General features: G+C 41.3%; 1 protein-coding gene across 5 annotated transcripts in view; it reads right to left on the reverse strand.

Moving 5' to 3' along the window:
* SENP5 (SUMO specific peptidase 5) overlaps positions 1-15,549 on the reverse strand; it is a 198,273-nt gene that overhangs the window by 35,594 nt on the left and 147,130 nt on the right. For all 5 annotated transcript variants that reach the window (XR_012624317.1, XM_074834171.1, XM_074834168.1 and 2 more), the window contains 8 exons: positions 12,507-14,086; positions 9,004-9,109; positions 8,707-8,854; positions 8,022-8,069; positions 6,030-6,107; positions 3,222-3,359; positions 1,466-1,549; positions 35-85 (listed from right to left, as the gene is read on the reverse strand). Coding sequence is in view for 4 of the 5 variants with exons in the window: in XM_074834171.1 (XP_074690272.1) it covers positions 35-85; positions 1,466-1,549; positions 3,222-3,359; positions 6,030-6,107; positions 8,022-8,069; positions 8,707-8,854; positions 9,004-9,109; positions 12,507-13,464 (1,611 nt within the window). In the remaining variant the exon portion in view is untranslated. The remainder of the gene's footprint in view (positions 1-34; positions 86-1,465; positions 1,550-3,221; positions 3,360-6,029; positions 6,108-8,021; positions 8,070-8,706; positions 8,855-9,003; positions 9,110-12,506; positions 14,087-15,549) is intronic.

Raw genomic sequence — 15,549 nt, forward strand, 5'->3', positions numbered from 1 at the left:
CAGGCCACTGATTTTTAAAAAGCAGTACTCTTACCTGGAGCACAAAAACCCCACAGTCACTGTCATTTTTCTGTTGTGGAATGCACTAAAAAAAACAAGAGGAGACATGTTAGATCTTTACTTATCCTTCTCCTCTCTAAGTCCTGCTTCAAGTCCAAAAGGAGATGTGGCAAAACGATCAGGCATCTCATTCTCAGAGCTAGCTGTTCTGCAGCACTAGGAACTGGAGTCGTAATTACTTATTCTGATCCCAACTTTTGCAAGGTGACACTCAACACCTTGTTAGAATAACACCTTATATTTAGAAAAATATATAGTGTAGGACAGAAAACAAATTACAAATCTTTCTTTCAAGTTTATTTTCTTTTAGTGACCTACACAGAACAGCTTCTCAATTAGTTTAAATAAATGTTTGTACAGCATTATCTGCTTTACACAGGACCAAACTATATCAGCAAAGTCACACAGGCCTAGAGGAAGATTACTCTCAGCATCCACACTAATAGCAGTGGCTTTCGTCCCCCAGCCACACCAAGGGTCTCAAAGAACATGAAGAGTAGCACATTGTCAGGCGACAGGACTGAGCAGGGCAGTCTCAAATGATAACTTTCAACCTTCATTATTTCTTCAAACATGCTCAATTTTGATATGCAGAACTAAAAAGTCACACTCACTAGTGCTGCTATGTCTCTGGCACTGGAAGAGGAAAAGTAATTATTTTTCCTTAGCTCCCAGATCTTCTACCTCACAGAATGCAGGAGGACAAACTCTGACTGCACAGGGTGTGCATGAGTGCAGAGAGAAATCATTTCATCATTGTATCAGCATCTAAAAATAAACCTGTGTGAGGAGGGAGCTGTTGGGAGTATGTCTAGTGTGCAATGACCTGTTTTATATCTTTGGAGCCATTATGGGACGGCTACACAAATCACATTCCCTCATTTACACTACACACAAGTTATTCCCTTTTATTGTTGCCAGACTTTGTTTACTTGTGATCAAACGCAATGTGCCACAAAGAGCCCTGGAGCCCAAAGCCCTCTATCCATAGCAAATATAAAATATATGCAGTAGCCTGTTCCCTCCCTCGCCAAATCCCATCCATTTGGCATAATTCAGAACAGTCCTTTCAGGAGAAGTGAGGAAGCTGAGTCTCCAGCTCATTCAGTCCTTGACCTTGTGCCCAACGTAGGCACCAGCTACAGGTTTTGCTGCATGGTTATTTAATCATCTGGAGATTAGGTTCAGATCACCAAGTCACTTGCAGAGAGTATTAAAGACCTGGTGGGAGCTGAATGAGCAACAGAGCTCTAATTCCCATGTGTAACCACCTGTGTTGTTCCTAGCACCCTCCATGTGGTCAGCATAAAACAATTTACTACTTGTACAAATATATGGGTTTAGAAGCAGCCTCCTAAAATCTCCCAGAAAGTCAGACTCCAGGGCTTGAAATGCTACCATTTACCTTTGTCACAGCAGTCTGCCAACCCTGAAGAAACTCGGGGCGATTCTTCTCTTTTGCTTCAGTCAGCAAATACTTTCGAATGTTCTTTAAAAAGGAAAAGAAAAAAAGCAACAATATTATTCACGAGCTAAAGAGTGGGAGAGAGACATTGACATCTTTGCTGGTATCCTTTTGATAATGAGGACAAATTTCAGGTGAGAATCAAGCACTAGGAGCTGAGCTCAGATCGAGAGGTAAAGAAATGAGCTCTGGTGGGTACTGTACCTTCCACCATCAAGGCTCATTTTGGTCTATCAAGGGGAGCTTTAACACCCCTCAGCCCCACCGTACACTGGTATACTTAATACTAGACTAGCTGTGGCACTTGGGCACAGAGTCAGAGTGCTCTCAGACATGCGGAGACACACAGTGCAGTCTGGCACGTGTTTCCTCCTAGCTTACTTGGCTGACACCAAGGCCCTTACATTCGATATGATGGCATTTTTCTGCCTGAACCTCAAGAGAAAACGCTTTGAGTTCTGCAGCTAATCAACAAAGCTCCAGGGAGAGTTTTAGTGACATACAGGAAAAAATAGTCTGACACAAGCAAAGAGAGGAAGCAAGACAAATGAGCCTATGGTCTTGGGTTAAGTAAATCCTTCTACCTCTCTGTAAACAGGCTGGTGGTTTGTAGCACAATTTAAACACACTCCAGCACACTAACATTCACCTTAGTGGGTGGACCACAAGGGAGCTTTGGGTATTGGCCCCCCTTCCCCTACAAAGGGCAGGAATAAAAGTGTCTCATGTTTGTGAGACATTTAAGTGCAAATGCCTTGCCTGGAGCAGGATGGGAGAAGCCACACTGCAAGACTGCAAGAGGGACCCCTGGTTTATGCCGCAAGTTCAAGAGCTGGAGAGCATGAGGTCTCTTGCTCCCAGAACAAACATTAGCTTCATCCTCAGCAAATGCCAGCAGGAAACTAGTATCTTCATTCAGAAGTCCTAGCTGGGAACTCTCCTGGGTACAATAATTACTACTGTTCTGTAAGCCAACAGCTACACACAGTTAAAAGTAGAGGGCTGCTGCATCAAGCAAGCAATTAAGTTGACAAAATTAGCTTTTGTAAGAGGGTCATTACAATTTGCTAGTCCCAGCAAAAAATTTTCTGGCTGCTTTTTACCAGGAAGACTGATAATTTAACTCCAGCATTCAGGTTGCAGCTTCGAAAAGTTGCCGGGTTATAATCAGAGATACACACCCCGTAACAACGCAGACAGAGGAAAAAGGCAACACGCTGTTAATAGCACAGTAACACGTAAACCCCACTGGGCAGCACTACAGCATCTTCAGTCCTGTTCTCTCACCCAGGCAACTTCCCGCAGAAAGGACCACAATTTATCATTTCCTAAACACAAGTCCCTTACCAGTTGAAAGAACCGCCTTTACTCTCCTTCTGGCTAGTCTGCTCCCCTATGGCACTTGGCTTTGAGCCCCTGCTTTTTGTGGGAGTGACAAGGCAGAGCCACAAAAGGTGTGCCGATTACATGGTCAGGCTAATTAGGCAATAGGCAATCTGACCTCAACTCCCAGCTCTGGTGTGATCCTCCAGGTCTGTGCTTCAGACTCCTCAGCAGGACAAGCTGATTCTCATTTCATACACGGCAGGACAACAACAGACACACTGCATTTAAAGTTTAAGGCTGAACAGAAAAAGCTGGGGTTGTTTGTTTAAGAAAACAGTTCAAACTTTGCAGACACAGCTGTCACTCTTACCTCTACACAAAACTTAAAATGAATGCCTTGGGAATCATAAAACGAAATAATTCGACTGGGGATGTTCACAGTAATGAGGGACCAGTGGACTTCCAGGTGAATAGGAATTAACAAGAGAGTCTTTTTGAACAAGTCCACCTGGCAAGAAGAACAATATATATTAGAGACAATTCCAAAGGTAGAATACAGCAAAGCAAGAGATTAATCGTATCTAAGTCTCCTCTCCACCACCCCATAACCAAAGTATTCTTCTGCCCCTCCACTCTTTCACCACATTCCTCATGTTTACCTCATACACAACTTATTAGCAGGCACAAAGACACAGTTACAGTCCAGAAAGTGGCTAAGGAGCATTATACAGCACCAGTTAGTCACCATTGTATTTGTGGTAAAATCCTGCTTCCATTGCACTTTAACATCTGGGTTGAACTGCTATTTCTTAAGTAACGATGATAATACAATCGAGCCTCAATTTGGGTTAGCTACGTATCTTCAGTAATGACACTCGTGCAGTGTGAGCACCACCGATCTCTATCAGAGCTGGATCATGGATAGGTGACAGATGAAGCAGTTGTGATTACAAACACCCCACAAAATCAGCAAGCTGGTGCAGTTTGACTCCCTCTGCCGTAACACAGGCTCTGCGACTTGTCAGAGGAAGGCAGAAGGAGCGCATGATGCTTTGGTGAGCAGAGGAAAGGAGGGGGCGAAGGCTGAGCAGATTCATCCTTTCTTGAACTTAACTTTGTAGCAGATGTACTGTGGTCGCAGGCAAGCAAACAAGGGAGAAGGTCTTAAAGTACAGAACAAGTAGATCAGATACAACACCCCCGGTGTCTGTGTGGCAGATGAGCCCTTATGCTTTTGGAAGCCAGCCAAGACAGGGCCTTTCATGATCTTCCTTCTCCCAGTTCCTCTTGAAACCGGTGTCTAATTGCTGGGTTTTTGGTGGTACGGTCCAGAAAATAAGCAAAAATAGAATACTGAACTAAATGAACTCATCCTGTGGGAAGATTTCTATGCCGCTTTTTTTTTTTTAAGCACTGTGCAATTTGAACAGTACATAATTGCTGCACTGCTGGCAAAGGCAGGTCGTTCGTAGGAAAGAAAAGTGTATTTTTTGAGTAACAGTGGGAAGCTGAAGACACAAAAAGGTCTGAGCATTCACAGCAGTTATCAGCTGAGCCTTGCTCACAACAGTACTTTGATTGTCACAAGCATTGACGATCCCTGCTCCCACCTGCAGAAACTGCTTCCTGACCAGATTACAGCACACTCACTACACAACGATCCATCATTCTGGGAGAGAAGCAAAGAGATGTCAGCCAGCAGCAAGCTGAGCCCACAAAGGAAAACTGGAATAAGATAAATGAACTACACCTTCTGTGATGTCCAGCAATAGCAGAGCCACGCTAAACACAAGGGTCCTCACGTGACCCTAGTTGTGGGATTGCTGCAGGTGTGCCAACCTGGAGCAGAAGAGTGGAAAGAGGCAGCCAAAAGCTGGAAGGGTCTTTAATTAAGACCTGATGTACAGAAAGAACACTGGCAACCTAGATTTGCTTCACCGAGATAGTGCAGAGTCAGCTAGCTGATATGACAGTGGATCAGAGCAGGAGTGCCAATCTGACTGGTGGCCAGGAGGGACAGACACAAACAGGAGCTTTGAAATCACCGCAGCTAGACACAGAAGAGCATGTGCTTCTAGGCTCTGGCCTCCTATATCCCAGGAGAACACATTTATAAAACCAGGTACAATACTCTGGTGTGTTTAAAAAGCAAAAACAAGTCCCCCCTTAACAGCATGTTGCAGGATGAAGCAGCCTACTGAGTCCTTCCAATAGAAACTGCTTGGTTCTCGTGCTTTAGAGATTCTTCAGAAATTTAAGTGTAAATGTCTAAACAACTGTGCTGCTCTCATCTGGTGCCTCAGCAGCAACAGGAATAGAGGTTCTGCTTTCAGAATCTACCTCCACTTTGGGAGTTTTTAGAAAACTTGGGTCACTGGAGAAAAACAATTTCTTTTTTTAAAAAAATCTGGGAATATTAAGCACCAATATTCAGTCTCTCTTTAAAGAGATTTTAATAAATTATATGAATAGATTTTATATTTGGATAATGAGTTCAACTCTAGCATTTCACAGATGTGTGCTATTTAAGTGCTTCTGCAGAAAGATCATACATTCAAACATGGTCCTTGATTAGTCTTGCCTCATCTCCCACATTAGAAAGGACAAATGTTCACAGAAAAAAAAAAAGAGCACTGCTCTTTGTATTAGCTACCTCAGAAAATATCACAGTCCATGGTCTGGTATGGATTCTGGAAAGCAAGACAAATTCTGTTCTTGTCATGCAAACAACAGTTTGGCTTATTAACTATGGGTCTCTAATTTCTGCTTTCTAGCACCTGCATGTGTTACTCAGGAGTCACAATCTGATTTTATCAAACAATCCCACTTTGAGATAAAAGCAAGAAGCAGAATTAAGTCTGCTCTCCTGTAGATTAGCGTACCTGGCGCTGTCAGGAGCAGTAAGAGACATTTCTTGTGGATAAATTAACAGCTCGCATGAACATACACAAAGAGATAACCTACCACTGAAGATGAAGCCATTCAAAGTACATTTTCACAACATAACCATACTAACTTGAATAGTGCCACCTACTATTTTTATTAACCTCTCTTCACTTTGTAGAGCTCCTTTGCAAAACCATCCTTTGCAGATAACACCTTGTCACCCAGTTTCAAGTTAGTGATTCAACCCAGCCCAAAAGAACCAGAGCACTGGCGACATGGAGTTAAAGGATACCTTTTTAGTCCATCGCTTTACCCCATTATATCCTTTGGTTACGAGCTGTCTATGAAAAAAGCTGTTAAAGAAATGAACCTAAAAAAAGAGAGAGAGAGGAGGAATGAGCACAGAAATCTTCATGCACAGTCATTCCCCTTCCCCCAGGATAATTTACACAAAACAACTTGTAATGAGGCAATATTTAATGCAGGTTTAGAAACAGAACCCCAGTAGGGACAAACATAGGCTTTGCCAAGCCTAAACTATTGCTGTTCTTCAGCAAGCAAATAAAGCAAGCCTTATTTCCCTATAATATATGATGTGAGCCACTGCAGCATTTATATTTATGCTTTTGTATCTCCAAGCATATCATGTTTAATTTTTTGTTGGGGATGGACTTGGGAGAAAAACATGAGGATAAGGAGTTACAGTTTTTGTTGTTCTTTACAGGAATTAAGGAAGAGAATGCTGGACTGGCAAAATGGAGGTGGTGGTGAAGGGAGTAACTTCTGCTTTTAGTTGCTGGAAGCTCTGAGACTCAAAAAAAAAAAAATCAGAACAGTTATGAGATTTAATCCAACAACATGGTCATTTGTATTCAACTACTATGACCAGCTCCAGACAAAAAACAATATTCTGCTATTTAAAAGCATTTTTAAGTTATACACATCCATTTTGTAACTAAAAACCTACATTTATGGCAAAAAATGTAGGTTTATGTTAAAAAATTATTTAGCTCCAGGTTAACACTATTATTCCCTGTGCTTAGCTTCTTGCAATTACAGGAACAGATTAATACAAATGGAAATCTGCAACATCTGTTTTTAATAATTCTGCTAGTGTAAAGGTGGTAGAAGGCTTGAGTTATTACTTAACAAAAAAAGTTAGAAAATTCAGCATCTGAAAACACAGTCTAACACCCATTAGCTATGCCAACAGACTTCAAAACCACATTCTGAGGTACCAGCACAAAATCTCCCATGAGGATTTCAATTATGCACTGTGAAGAAAAAGCAGACACAAGCAAACAGATACAATCTCCAATACCACAACCTTAGCACACACTCGGGAAGTACAGAGAATACTAATGAAGAATAACCATCACCACCAATCAAAGCAACAACACTCTTTCTTCTGAGCTTGAAGATTTTAAGAGTTACATTCTGCAGAGCTAATCTAAAAATGGCTTTGTTTGGTTCTTCCTTTGTGGTCTCACCTGAAAATTGTTTAGCTCTACTAGCAAACAGATGGCTTTTTATAATTGCCACTGCTGCAAATTTAGTCACAGAAGGGGGGGATTGTTTTCTTGTTCTTTTTTTTTTTTCTCCTTCCTTTTTTCAACTGCCACCAACAGTTAGACACTGCAGTTGGAAAGCAGTAAGCATTCTGTTGAGGATGCACAAACCAAAGAGTCCTGCAGAGTCAATACTGCCGTGTAACCAAGCAGCTCTGCATCAATTCACATTCACCAGGCAGGCAGCTGACACAGTTTGAGTTGTTACGGCCCCCACAGCTGCGAGGTGGGCGGGCGGGTGAGTGCAAGCAGCACATGTGCGTGGTTCAGATGCTACCATTCATGGTTTGCCATCCCAGCAGAAATCCATCTTCGTCAGAAAATTCAGCTGAAACACCAGACTGGTGAGCAGGGGCATGGATAAAGCACTTTAGACACAGAGGAGCCAGAGACAGAAACCTCTAGGGGAGAAAGGTGAGTGGGACAGGCAAAAACAGGGCACCTGTCCTCTACAGGTACATCAGTAACATCAGGTTACCAGAGAGCACCTGCAGAGCTAATCCAATAAGTTCCTGAAACAAAAACTACAGCACTGAAAACTGTATTTTAGCACAGGAAAGGAAGAAAATTTGAGCTGCAGATAGCAACAAATTATAATGGAACCACTCAGAACATCATTGAGCTAAATCTTGATTCTGTGTCTGAAATATTCAATATGTCACCCTTCCCTCTCAATCTCTCATTAGGTACATTTGCATAATAACAAAAACCCTCACCTTTTCAGGGACTGCATCCATTACGAGTTCACCGTACATGTTAATTATCTGTAAGAGTTAGTAAATGTTTGAATATGTACAGAGTAATTTTGTAAAACCCAAATTCACAAGTTCCCATAAAACATTGGACCCTTCACACTTAAAACAGCAATAAGGAGGTGACCAATTACGTAACATTTTGCTGTAGTCTGAAGGACAAGCACTCTGGAACTAATAGTGATCAGCCCAGAGAGAGACTGTAACTGGCTGCTTGAAGTCTGCCTCAATCCGAAACGCAGTTTAATTCAATTTAAGTCCACTAGTGCATGCCCTGGGCACTTCAGCCTTATTGGCTTTTTGGCTGTGGGCCACAGTCTGCTGCTTCACTCTACTGTTCCTGTAATCTGCCCAAGCTTGGGGATGGGGAAGACACTAAAACCAATATGGGTAGCCACTATTTTTTCAAATTAGCACAGCATAATTTCTTCAAAAGGAAAGAGTTCAGTTGTGACACCTCCCGTCTTCCAGACTTGTAACCACTATTATTGCACCTGACATTGTAAAAGGTGCTCACCACTTCTTTTACTTCTCAAGTGTAATGTGAGGATAGTCGACCTATAACATAGCAGAAGGTGCATAACTAATATCCTAATATAAATGGGCTAGAAAGGGGTAAGGAAGCACATAAACACCAAGCATCTCTGACCTGGTCATTCAGCCAGTTCTGGCCTTCCAGTGTAGCTAAATCATCCATATCTAGCATGTGCTTATTATAGAAGACCCGGAAATTGCAAGTGGAGGTTTTTGGATGTTTTTCCCGATACTTCATGATTTCCCTGGTGATAAAAGGTTTTCTAAAACAGGATTGAAAAGGTAGAAAAAAAAGTAAGTCAAGGTCATGTCAAATTGACTTCTGTGCTGCTAGGTGTTAGATGTGGAGTGTGCAGTAGCAATACAAGCAATTTATCCTTTACAAAGTCTAGAATTTGATACTGCTACACACCTATGGGAGAAATCTTCATTAAAGACTTCCTTTAATCTTCCCATGACATCTTTTTCACAGAGTGGTACTAAACTGCCATATTTCTTCATAACTTCATCTAGGAATCCTTTAAATATACCAGAAAAATGAAAGTGCAAACACATAAAAAACCTTCTGAGTTCACTAGTCCAATAAAGCAGTCATTTCTTCCAAGTACAAGCAGCAATCATTCTGCACCCAAACAACACACAGCACCACACATGGCAAGTATATATTTAAGTAAACTAAGCTCAAATTGGCAACATTAAATAAAAGCGGGGGTAGAGGAAGGAGGACAAAAATAAAAAGCAGGAATCTGAACACTCAGCTTTACAGGAAAAAAAATCAGACCCCATTCTCGCCATATATACACATATCTACATCAAACTAATTATACCAGTGCTACGAGGAGACTCCCTCCCACTGCCTATTTCAATTAGCATCTTAAACAATTTTACTGCAACATGAAAAGCCATCGGTTTCTGCAACAGTTTTCATTGAAAATCCAGCACCTTGTTCTTACAGCATGCAGAATTACTCTCCTCAAATGTAAGCAGCCTTGGTTGGCAGAGTGTTTGCAGTCTGTCCAGTTCCTCTGCTGTCACCACAGGGAATGGAAAAGACACCAGACAGATTCTCAGCAAGTTTAACTCATTTACCCTTGTATCCTAGGGATGGCATGTAAGGTGACACGGACAGCCATGTCAGCCTGCTATTGCCTGGAAAAGCACTGGGCAACCATAACACCAGAAACAAAATGTATTAACTAGGAAATAATGAAGAGATGAATGCTGGAGAAATAAAAAAACCTAGGAAATAGATTTTTTTTTTTTTTCCTCAGACACAAGACTAGAACACTGGAGACATAAATCCCACCCAGGCATTCAAAACCACTTTGAGAATGAAGGAGAATGGAAAACAGGATTTCAACACTTGCTAGTGAATAACAGAAAAAAAGACCAATTTGTCCAGCTTTCTGAAAATGAATTTTCAAATGCAGCAGAAAAGATGTGTTCTGTATACAGAAAGCTGGATCTGAGATCCAGGGAAACTGCACTAACCCAAACTCCAGGACTCTTCCCAGGCTGGGGTGTGATGGCAGAGAGCATCACTGGACAGTGCAGTGTATATTCAGCTCTCTGCTTACTAAGGCTTTGATAATATTTCCTGGAAACTTTCAAAGATCAGGATAGGAAGAAGCAAGATGAGAGAAACATCCGACAGAAAAAAGTGCCAGAAGAACAGCAGTAACAAAAGAATCAAAACAGGAGAGACTAAGAACAAAACACAAAGAGCTGAGAAAAGCAGCAAAGATATAGGAAGAAGTACACCTGTATGTGTGACAGAAGGAATGGAAGATTGAAGAGTGAGGTCAGACAACAAGGAATCATTCTTCAGGGGAAGATTGCAACTCTGCCACATACTTGCCTAACAACTTTTACCCCTTACATCTTAGTAGACTGTGACAGGGAGGCTATTTCTCACTCTGGCTAGAAGTCTAGATAGACAATGCACAGGGCTTATAAGCGTACCTTATTCTCTTTTAACATATAAAATTTTTCAAAGCTTTTTATTCATACACACAAAGGAAGGATTGTTCTTATAGTTACAACTGACAGCAGCAGAGCTCCAGGAGACCTCTAGCTAGACTCTGACCTCACTTGGGCTGGTGTAACTGAACAACTCAAGGAGGAAAATACAAAGTTCAGACCTGGTGCAAGATCAGACACCCATCACAAACAGCATTTACCATGGAGCTCTGTTTGATACCTAATAGCACATCAGAATGTACTAAATATTGCAGCCCATTAACATCTGAGTTCAGCTGCTGCAGAGAAATTCAAAACCCAAGAGCATCCCTAACACTTATAACTCCTTCATACATCTACACTCGGAACTCTTGTCAGGTTAGCAGTATCTTTTAGGGTGCAGTTAATTATTAACAACCCTCCTAAACAGACAAGAACTCCTGTACATAGTTATACCAAAATTAGAATTATTTTTTACAGCTTTTCATCTGAGCAAATTCAGAAGTGCTATGCTAGCAGTATGAATGTATATATAGTGTAGACTTGGCTTTAATCCTCAGAGAGGAACCCTCAGCTCTGAAGAAAATGGAAACTGGTCTCACCTTCTGTCATGCAGAAGCTAGGTAAGGATTCTCTTAAAATTGTCAAGCATGGGAAAGTTTAGTGCATTTGCTGTGTCTTTTTAATTGTATTTTTTTTAAGTTATTCAGGCCTCCCATGAACAAGAACATGACTGCCTACCAGACCACAAAACTTTAACCTTCGCCCCCTTGATACAGTCTTGGTTCTTGACTGTTATAGGACTACATCCCTTTTTCTGTTGGACAAACTTTAAAACCCCATTGCAGAAATGGTCTGTTCACTGTAGTACCACAGTTCCTCTCCATTTCCCACAGAGTGCCTGGTCCTTGCTGGACCACGTAAAGTCAGTCATAGAGAAACACATCCCACACAAAGCTGTGGTTATGTATGTGGAAAGCTAAATCATCTTTTGAGGTTCAGTGTCTGCTTCTTCACATTTTGCTTTAGAGAATCAATTGCAAAACTGAAGGACAAAAGGGTGGGCAGAAAAATCAGGGCACGTGAAACTTCAAGCAATCCATTTAACAGTAGTTGAGACCAGCTTCAGGCAAAGGCAAGACTTCAGTTATCAGAATGCCACTGAACTTGAACATTATATTAATGGTACTAGGTGACACAACGTGTTAGCCTACTGCTCCTTACTATGTGTATAGTATGCCGCTATACATAAGACACCGATTACTATTTTTACTACGTTCCTCTTTAGAGAAGCTATCAAATACTGCATGCTCAGCACTGGGTAAAAAAATCCCAAAGCCTTTTTGCTGAACCTTTGCTAAGACTAGTCTTGAGTTTTTATGAACAACCTAGGTAAGCCTACCTTATGAACAACCATAGAGAAAACTAAGTGACAATGAACAATATTTGGCTTTCAAAACCTGAGATTCTTTAAGTGATTTTAGTTTCAGTCTAAGACAGAGCAAGAGAAGAGAGAATAAGGCTGGAAGGAATTATTAGATCACTAAGGATTTTCAGAAACCAAGTTAAGCATAATAATTGTCAACCATTTAAAAAATTGGAAATTTTAACCCCATATCATCTTCTGAAACGACATGATAAAAGACATTTGAAATGTCTATCAACATTTTCCACAGAGATTCCAATTAAATTACATTGTATGCTCTAAAACAAAAGAAGCAGAGGCACCATTCAACTATCCCTCAAAATAGCTTGTCAGATAAGCATTGATTTGTCCTTCCTTCATGCAGCTCTCCTCTTTGCAGCCTCACTTCATTAAGTGTTATGCTAAGCACCCTTTACAATTCACAGTAAGAAACCATTTTAATAAAGGAATTAATGCAACATGTAAACTCCACGATACATCCAGCAGTTTTCAGGAACTCCTGGAAGCCCTAAGATATTTAAAAGGTATACCACAAAGCCACGTTGCCAACTGCTCATCAGCCACCCGGGAAGGTTTCTGACTGCTCCTTTTGCCTCCCTTCCGAGTTCCTGATTTTAGTCCTGTGCTTTCTGGTGAAGGCTCCTCAAGAGGACTTTTACAGTAAGGGTGATCTAGTAACTTTGCACTAAAAATGTCCAGGTTTAAGGAGCCCTCTACTTCCATTTGGCTAGAGCTGTCCTCATTTTGCATCAGCTCCATGCACAAAGGTCCATCTGCAAAATTATCATTGACATCAGAATCCTGCAAGGAGGATTGCAACAGTATCATTCCATCTACACCCATAACCTCATTAGATTCTGCGTCATCTTGACCTGAAACAGCAATTTCTTTTCCTATCACGGAGACGAAAATGTCAGAGCAATGATCCTCTGTCAGAGCCCCGTTAGTCTCCACCTGGTGCAAGGTCTCTGCCTCTGGAGAAGCTCTAGCATGCAGTTCTGGCGGGACAGCATCCGCACGGCCATCCTGCCCTCCGGATCCCGGCTCCTCAGAACACAGCTCAGCACGCGGGAATGCATCCTGCGTACGGCAGATCTCGGGTGCGCAGATTTTGTTCTCCTCACCTAAAGACTTGGGTGTATTATTGTTCATATCTGGTAAGTTGTACCGGTTCCAAAGACAGTTACTTTTAGATTTCCAGTAAGAAAGCCAATTACACAATCCACTTTCAAAATCCTGCTGGAGTGTCTCTTGATGGTCCCTCGTAATTTTCTCCACCCACCTTGGCTTGATTTTTCTCAATTTGCAGGTTTTGCCTCTTGCTTGAAGTTCTGGGGATTTTATGATTCTATACCGAAACCTAACCATAGAAAGTTTCTTATGCATCATAAATAAAGATCTCTTTTTTACAGTATGATGATTAAATTTGGACCTCTTTATAGTTGTCAAGGGGCCACAAGTTCCATTCCACTCCCTTTGCAACAGCATTTCCTTTTATAGTTGTTTAAAACTACTAGGACTGTGTTGCCCTCACCATTATTGCTCTTCTCCCCACTATGTACAAAACCACCTTTCTTTACAGGTAAGGCAGCACCATCCAGCGTACCACATGAGACATAATGGATATTGCCAGAGATGCTATTAAGAATAGCTACAGTTTCAAATTCTTCATTCAAGGGATCTTCACTCTGAAAGGATTCATTGTTGAGTTTTCTTACTGCTTCTCCAGATGGGCTTTCGGCTTTGTGACAGGGACAGGATCTTTTTGCTCTCAGTAGTTTTGTAAGGAAAGCTGTATGGTTCAGCAGTAGGTTTTTGATAAGTTTCTGCCTTTAGAGGCACATCAGGAGCCCACCTGCTTTGGAGCTCAAGTGCCTCCCTTCTGCACTGCAGTCTTCTGTACAGTTTATTGTGATTTAAGCTCACAATTAGCTGAGCACTCTGCCTTTTCTTCTTAGCTAGGAAAAATTGTTTTTGCAAGCAGTATTTCCCAAGCTCCCCACATCCAGTGGTCCATCTTCTAGACTGGGCCAGCAACTGACTTCTTTTCCAAAGCAAATGTCTTCTATGGTTTTTCATTTTTCTGCTGCATTATGATCTTGAAAAACAGCTGAAAGAATAAGGGAAATGAATTCAGAGTTATCTGGACTGTAACATAATAGCAAAACACTAAGGCACATTCCTCAGGCAACACGCCTATATAAAATTCCACCCGTTCTCCAAACACAATCCCACATTCCCTAGGACATTCTCACTTGCACCAAAAGGAAAAAGCAGCAATAGTTGCAATGGCTTGGTGCGTAAACATGCTCTTCTCATTTACCTTCCCTTGAGGTAAAACAATAAACAGGTAATCCCCTCCCAGCACACGCTCCCTATATGTAATTTCTGACTCTCTAGCCCGAGGTTAAATCTTTCTCAATAGCCATGTTGTAGAGCAAGCACAGTTAACTAGGTCGCCTCAAAAGGCTTTTGAAAAACAAAACTTTGAAGTCCAAGTTAGTCAACAAGTGTGTGCAGGTACCTGATTCCATCAGCACTGTACAAAGCAAATGCTTTTTCTTGTGCAATAAATGGTAGCAGGCACTCTGAAGACACTTCACACGCTCACACAAATTTTTTCCTTAAAGGAACAGCAATGCACATACTGCCACAGTAATTTCAATTCTCTGACTAGATAAAGAATGACACAGCTTACTCTGTGAAGTGGTTCCTCTATATTTACAGTAACAGCTCACTCCTTATGACACCACCACCATCAGCTTCTATAATCAGTGTTTATCTTTGCATTAACAAAGCAATATCAATGCAGGACACCAGATAACCACCTTAAAAATCCCTTTCCCTACTAAAAACCTGCATCTCAAAGTGTGCAATAAGGATATATCTGAGACTACACAAGAGTGTAAAGCCTCCATAGTAATTGCTGTTCATCTTCACTAAATAACTAAAAATAGTAATTCAAAGGTAGAAAAATCCAGAAACACAAGGGGAAGGCATCAGCCACACACACAACATAGGATGGTTCACGTAAATTGTCCCAGCTTCACCAAGTACATCACATCCTGTATTTTACATCAGTTTGTATTTTTCTCAAATTCAGAAGTGAACTTTGTCCCCCTTCTCTATCCAACTGCTTCTGACTTAGACTATTATAGAAATTTTCCCTTAGCCACATCTGTCCCAAGCATTACCTGTAGGCATCACCTATTTGAAAATAAAGGAGCCTATAAATGAAAAAAAGCCATCAACAATTAGACTTTAAAGGTAAATATGAATGCTAGACACCTGCAAAAACAGGTATTTAAAGTCTGACTTTGGAACCTCTCTGCATTTTTCACTCTACTCAGACAAAGAGGAGGTGGCTGCTTTGTTTTGGTGGAGGAGTGGGAGGGGAGTAGAAATGCAGAGAGGATGAAGAATATCAGTTAGCACATGGGTAAGGTATTCCCACCATACAGAAAACAGTACAGAGTTCACTACCTACAACCTAGAAAGGAACCTGGCTACCTCCCCTCACATAGATGTGCAAGACAGTACAGCTTAACAGTAAAAGCACTGCAATAGGGTCGA

Source organism: Strix aluco, chromosome 9 (assembly GCF_031877795.1).
Source record: "Strix aluco isolate bStrAlu1 chromosome 9, bStrAlu1.hap1, whole genome shotgun sequence".
In the NCBI taxonomy this organism is placed as follows: domain Eukaryota; kingdom Metazoa; phylum Chordata; class Aves; order Strigiformes; family Strigidae; genus Strix; species Strix aluco.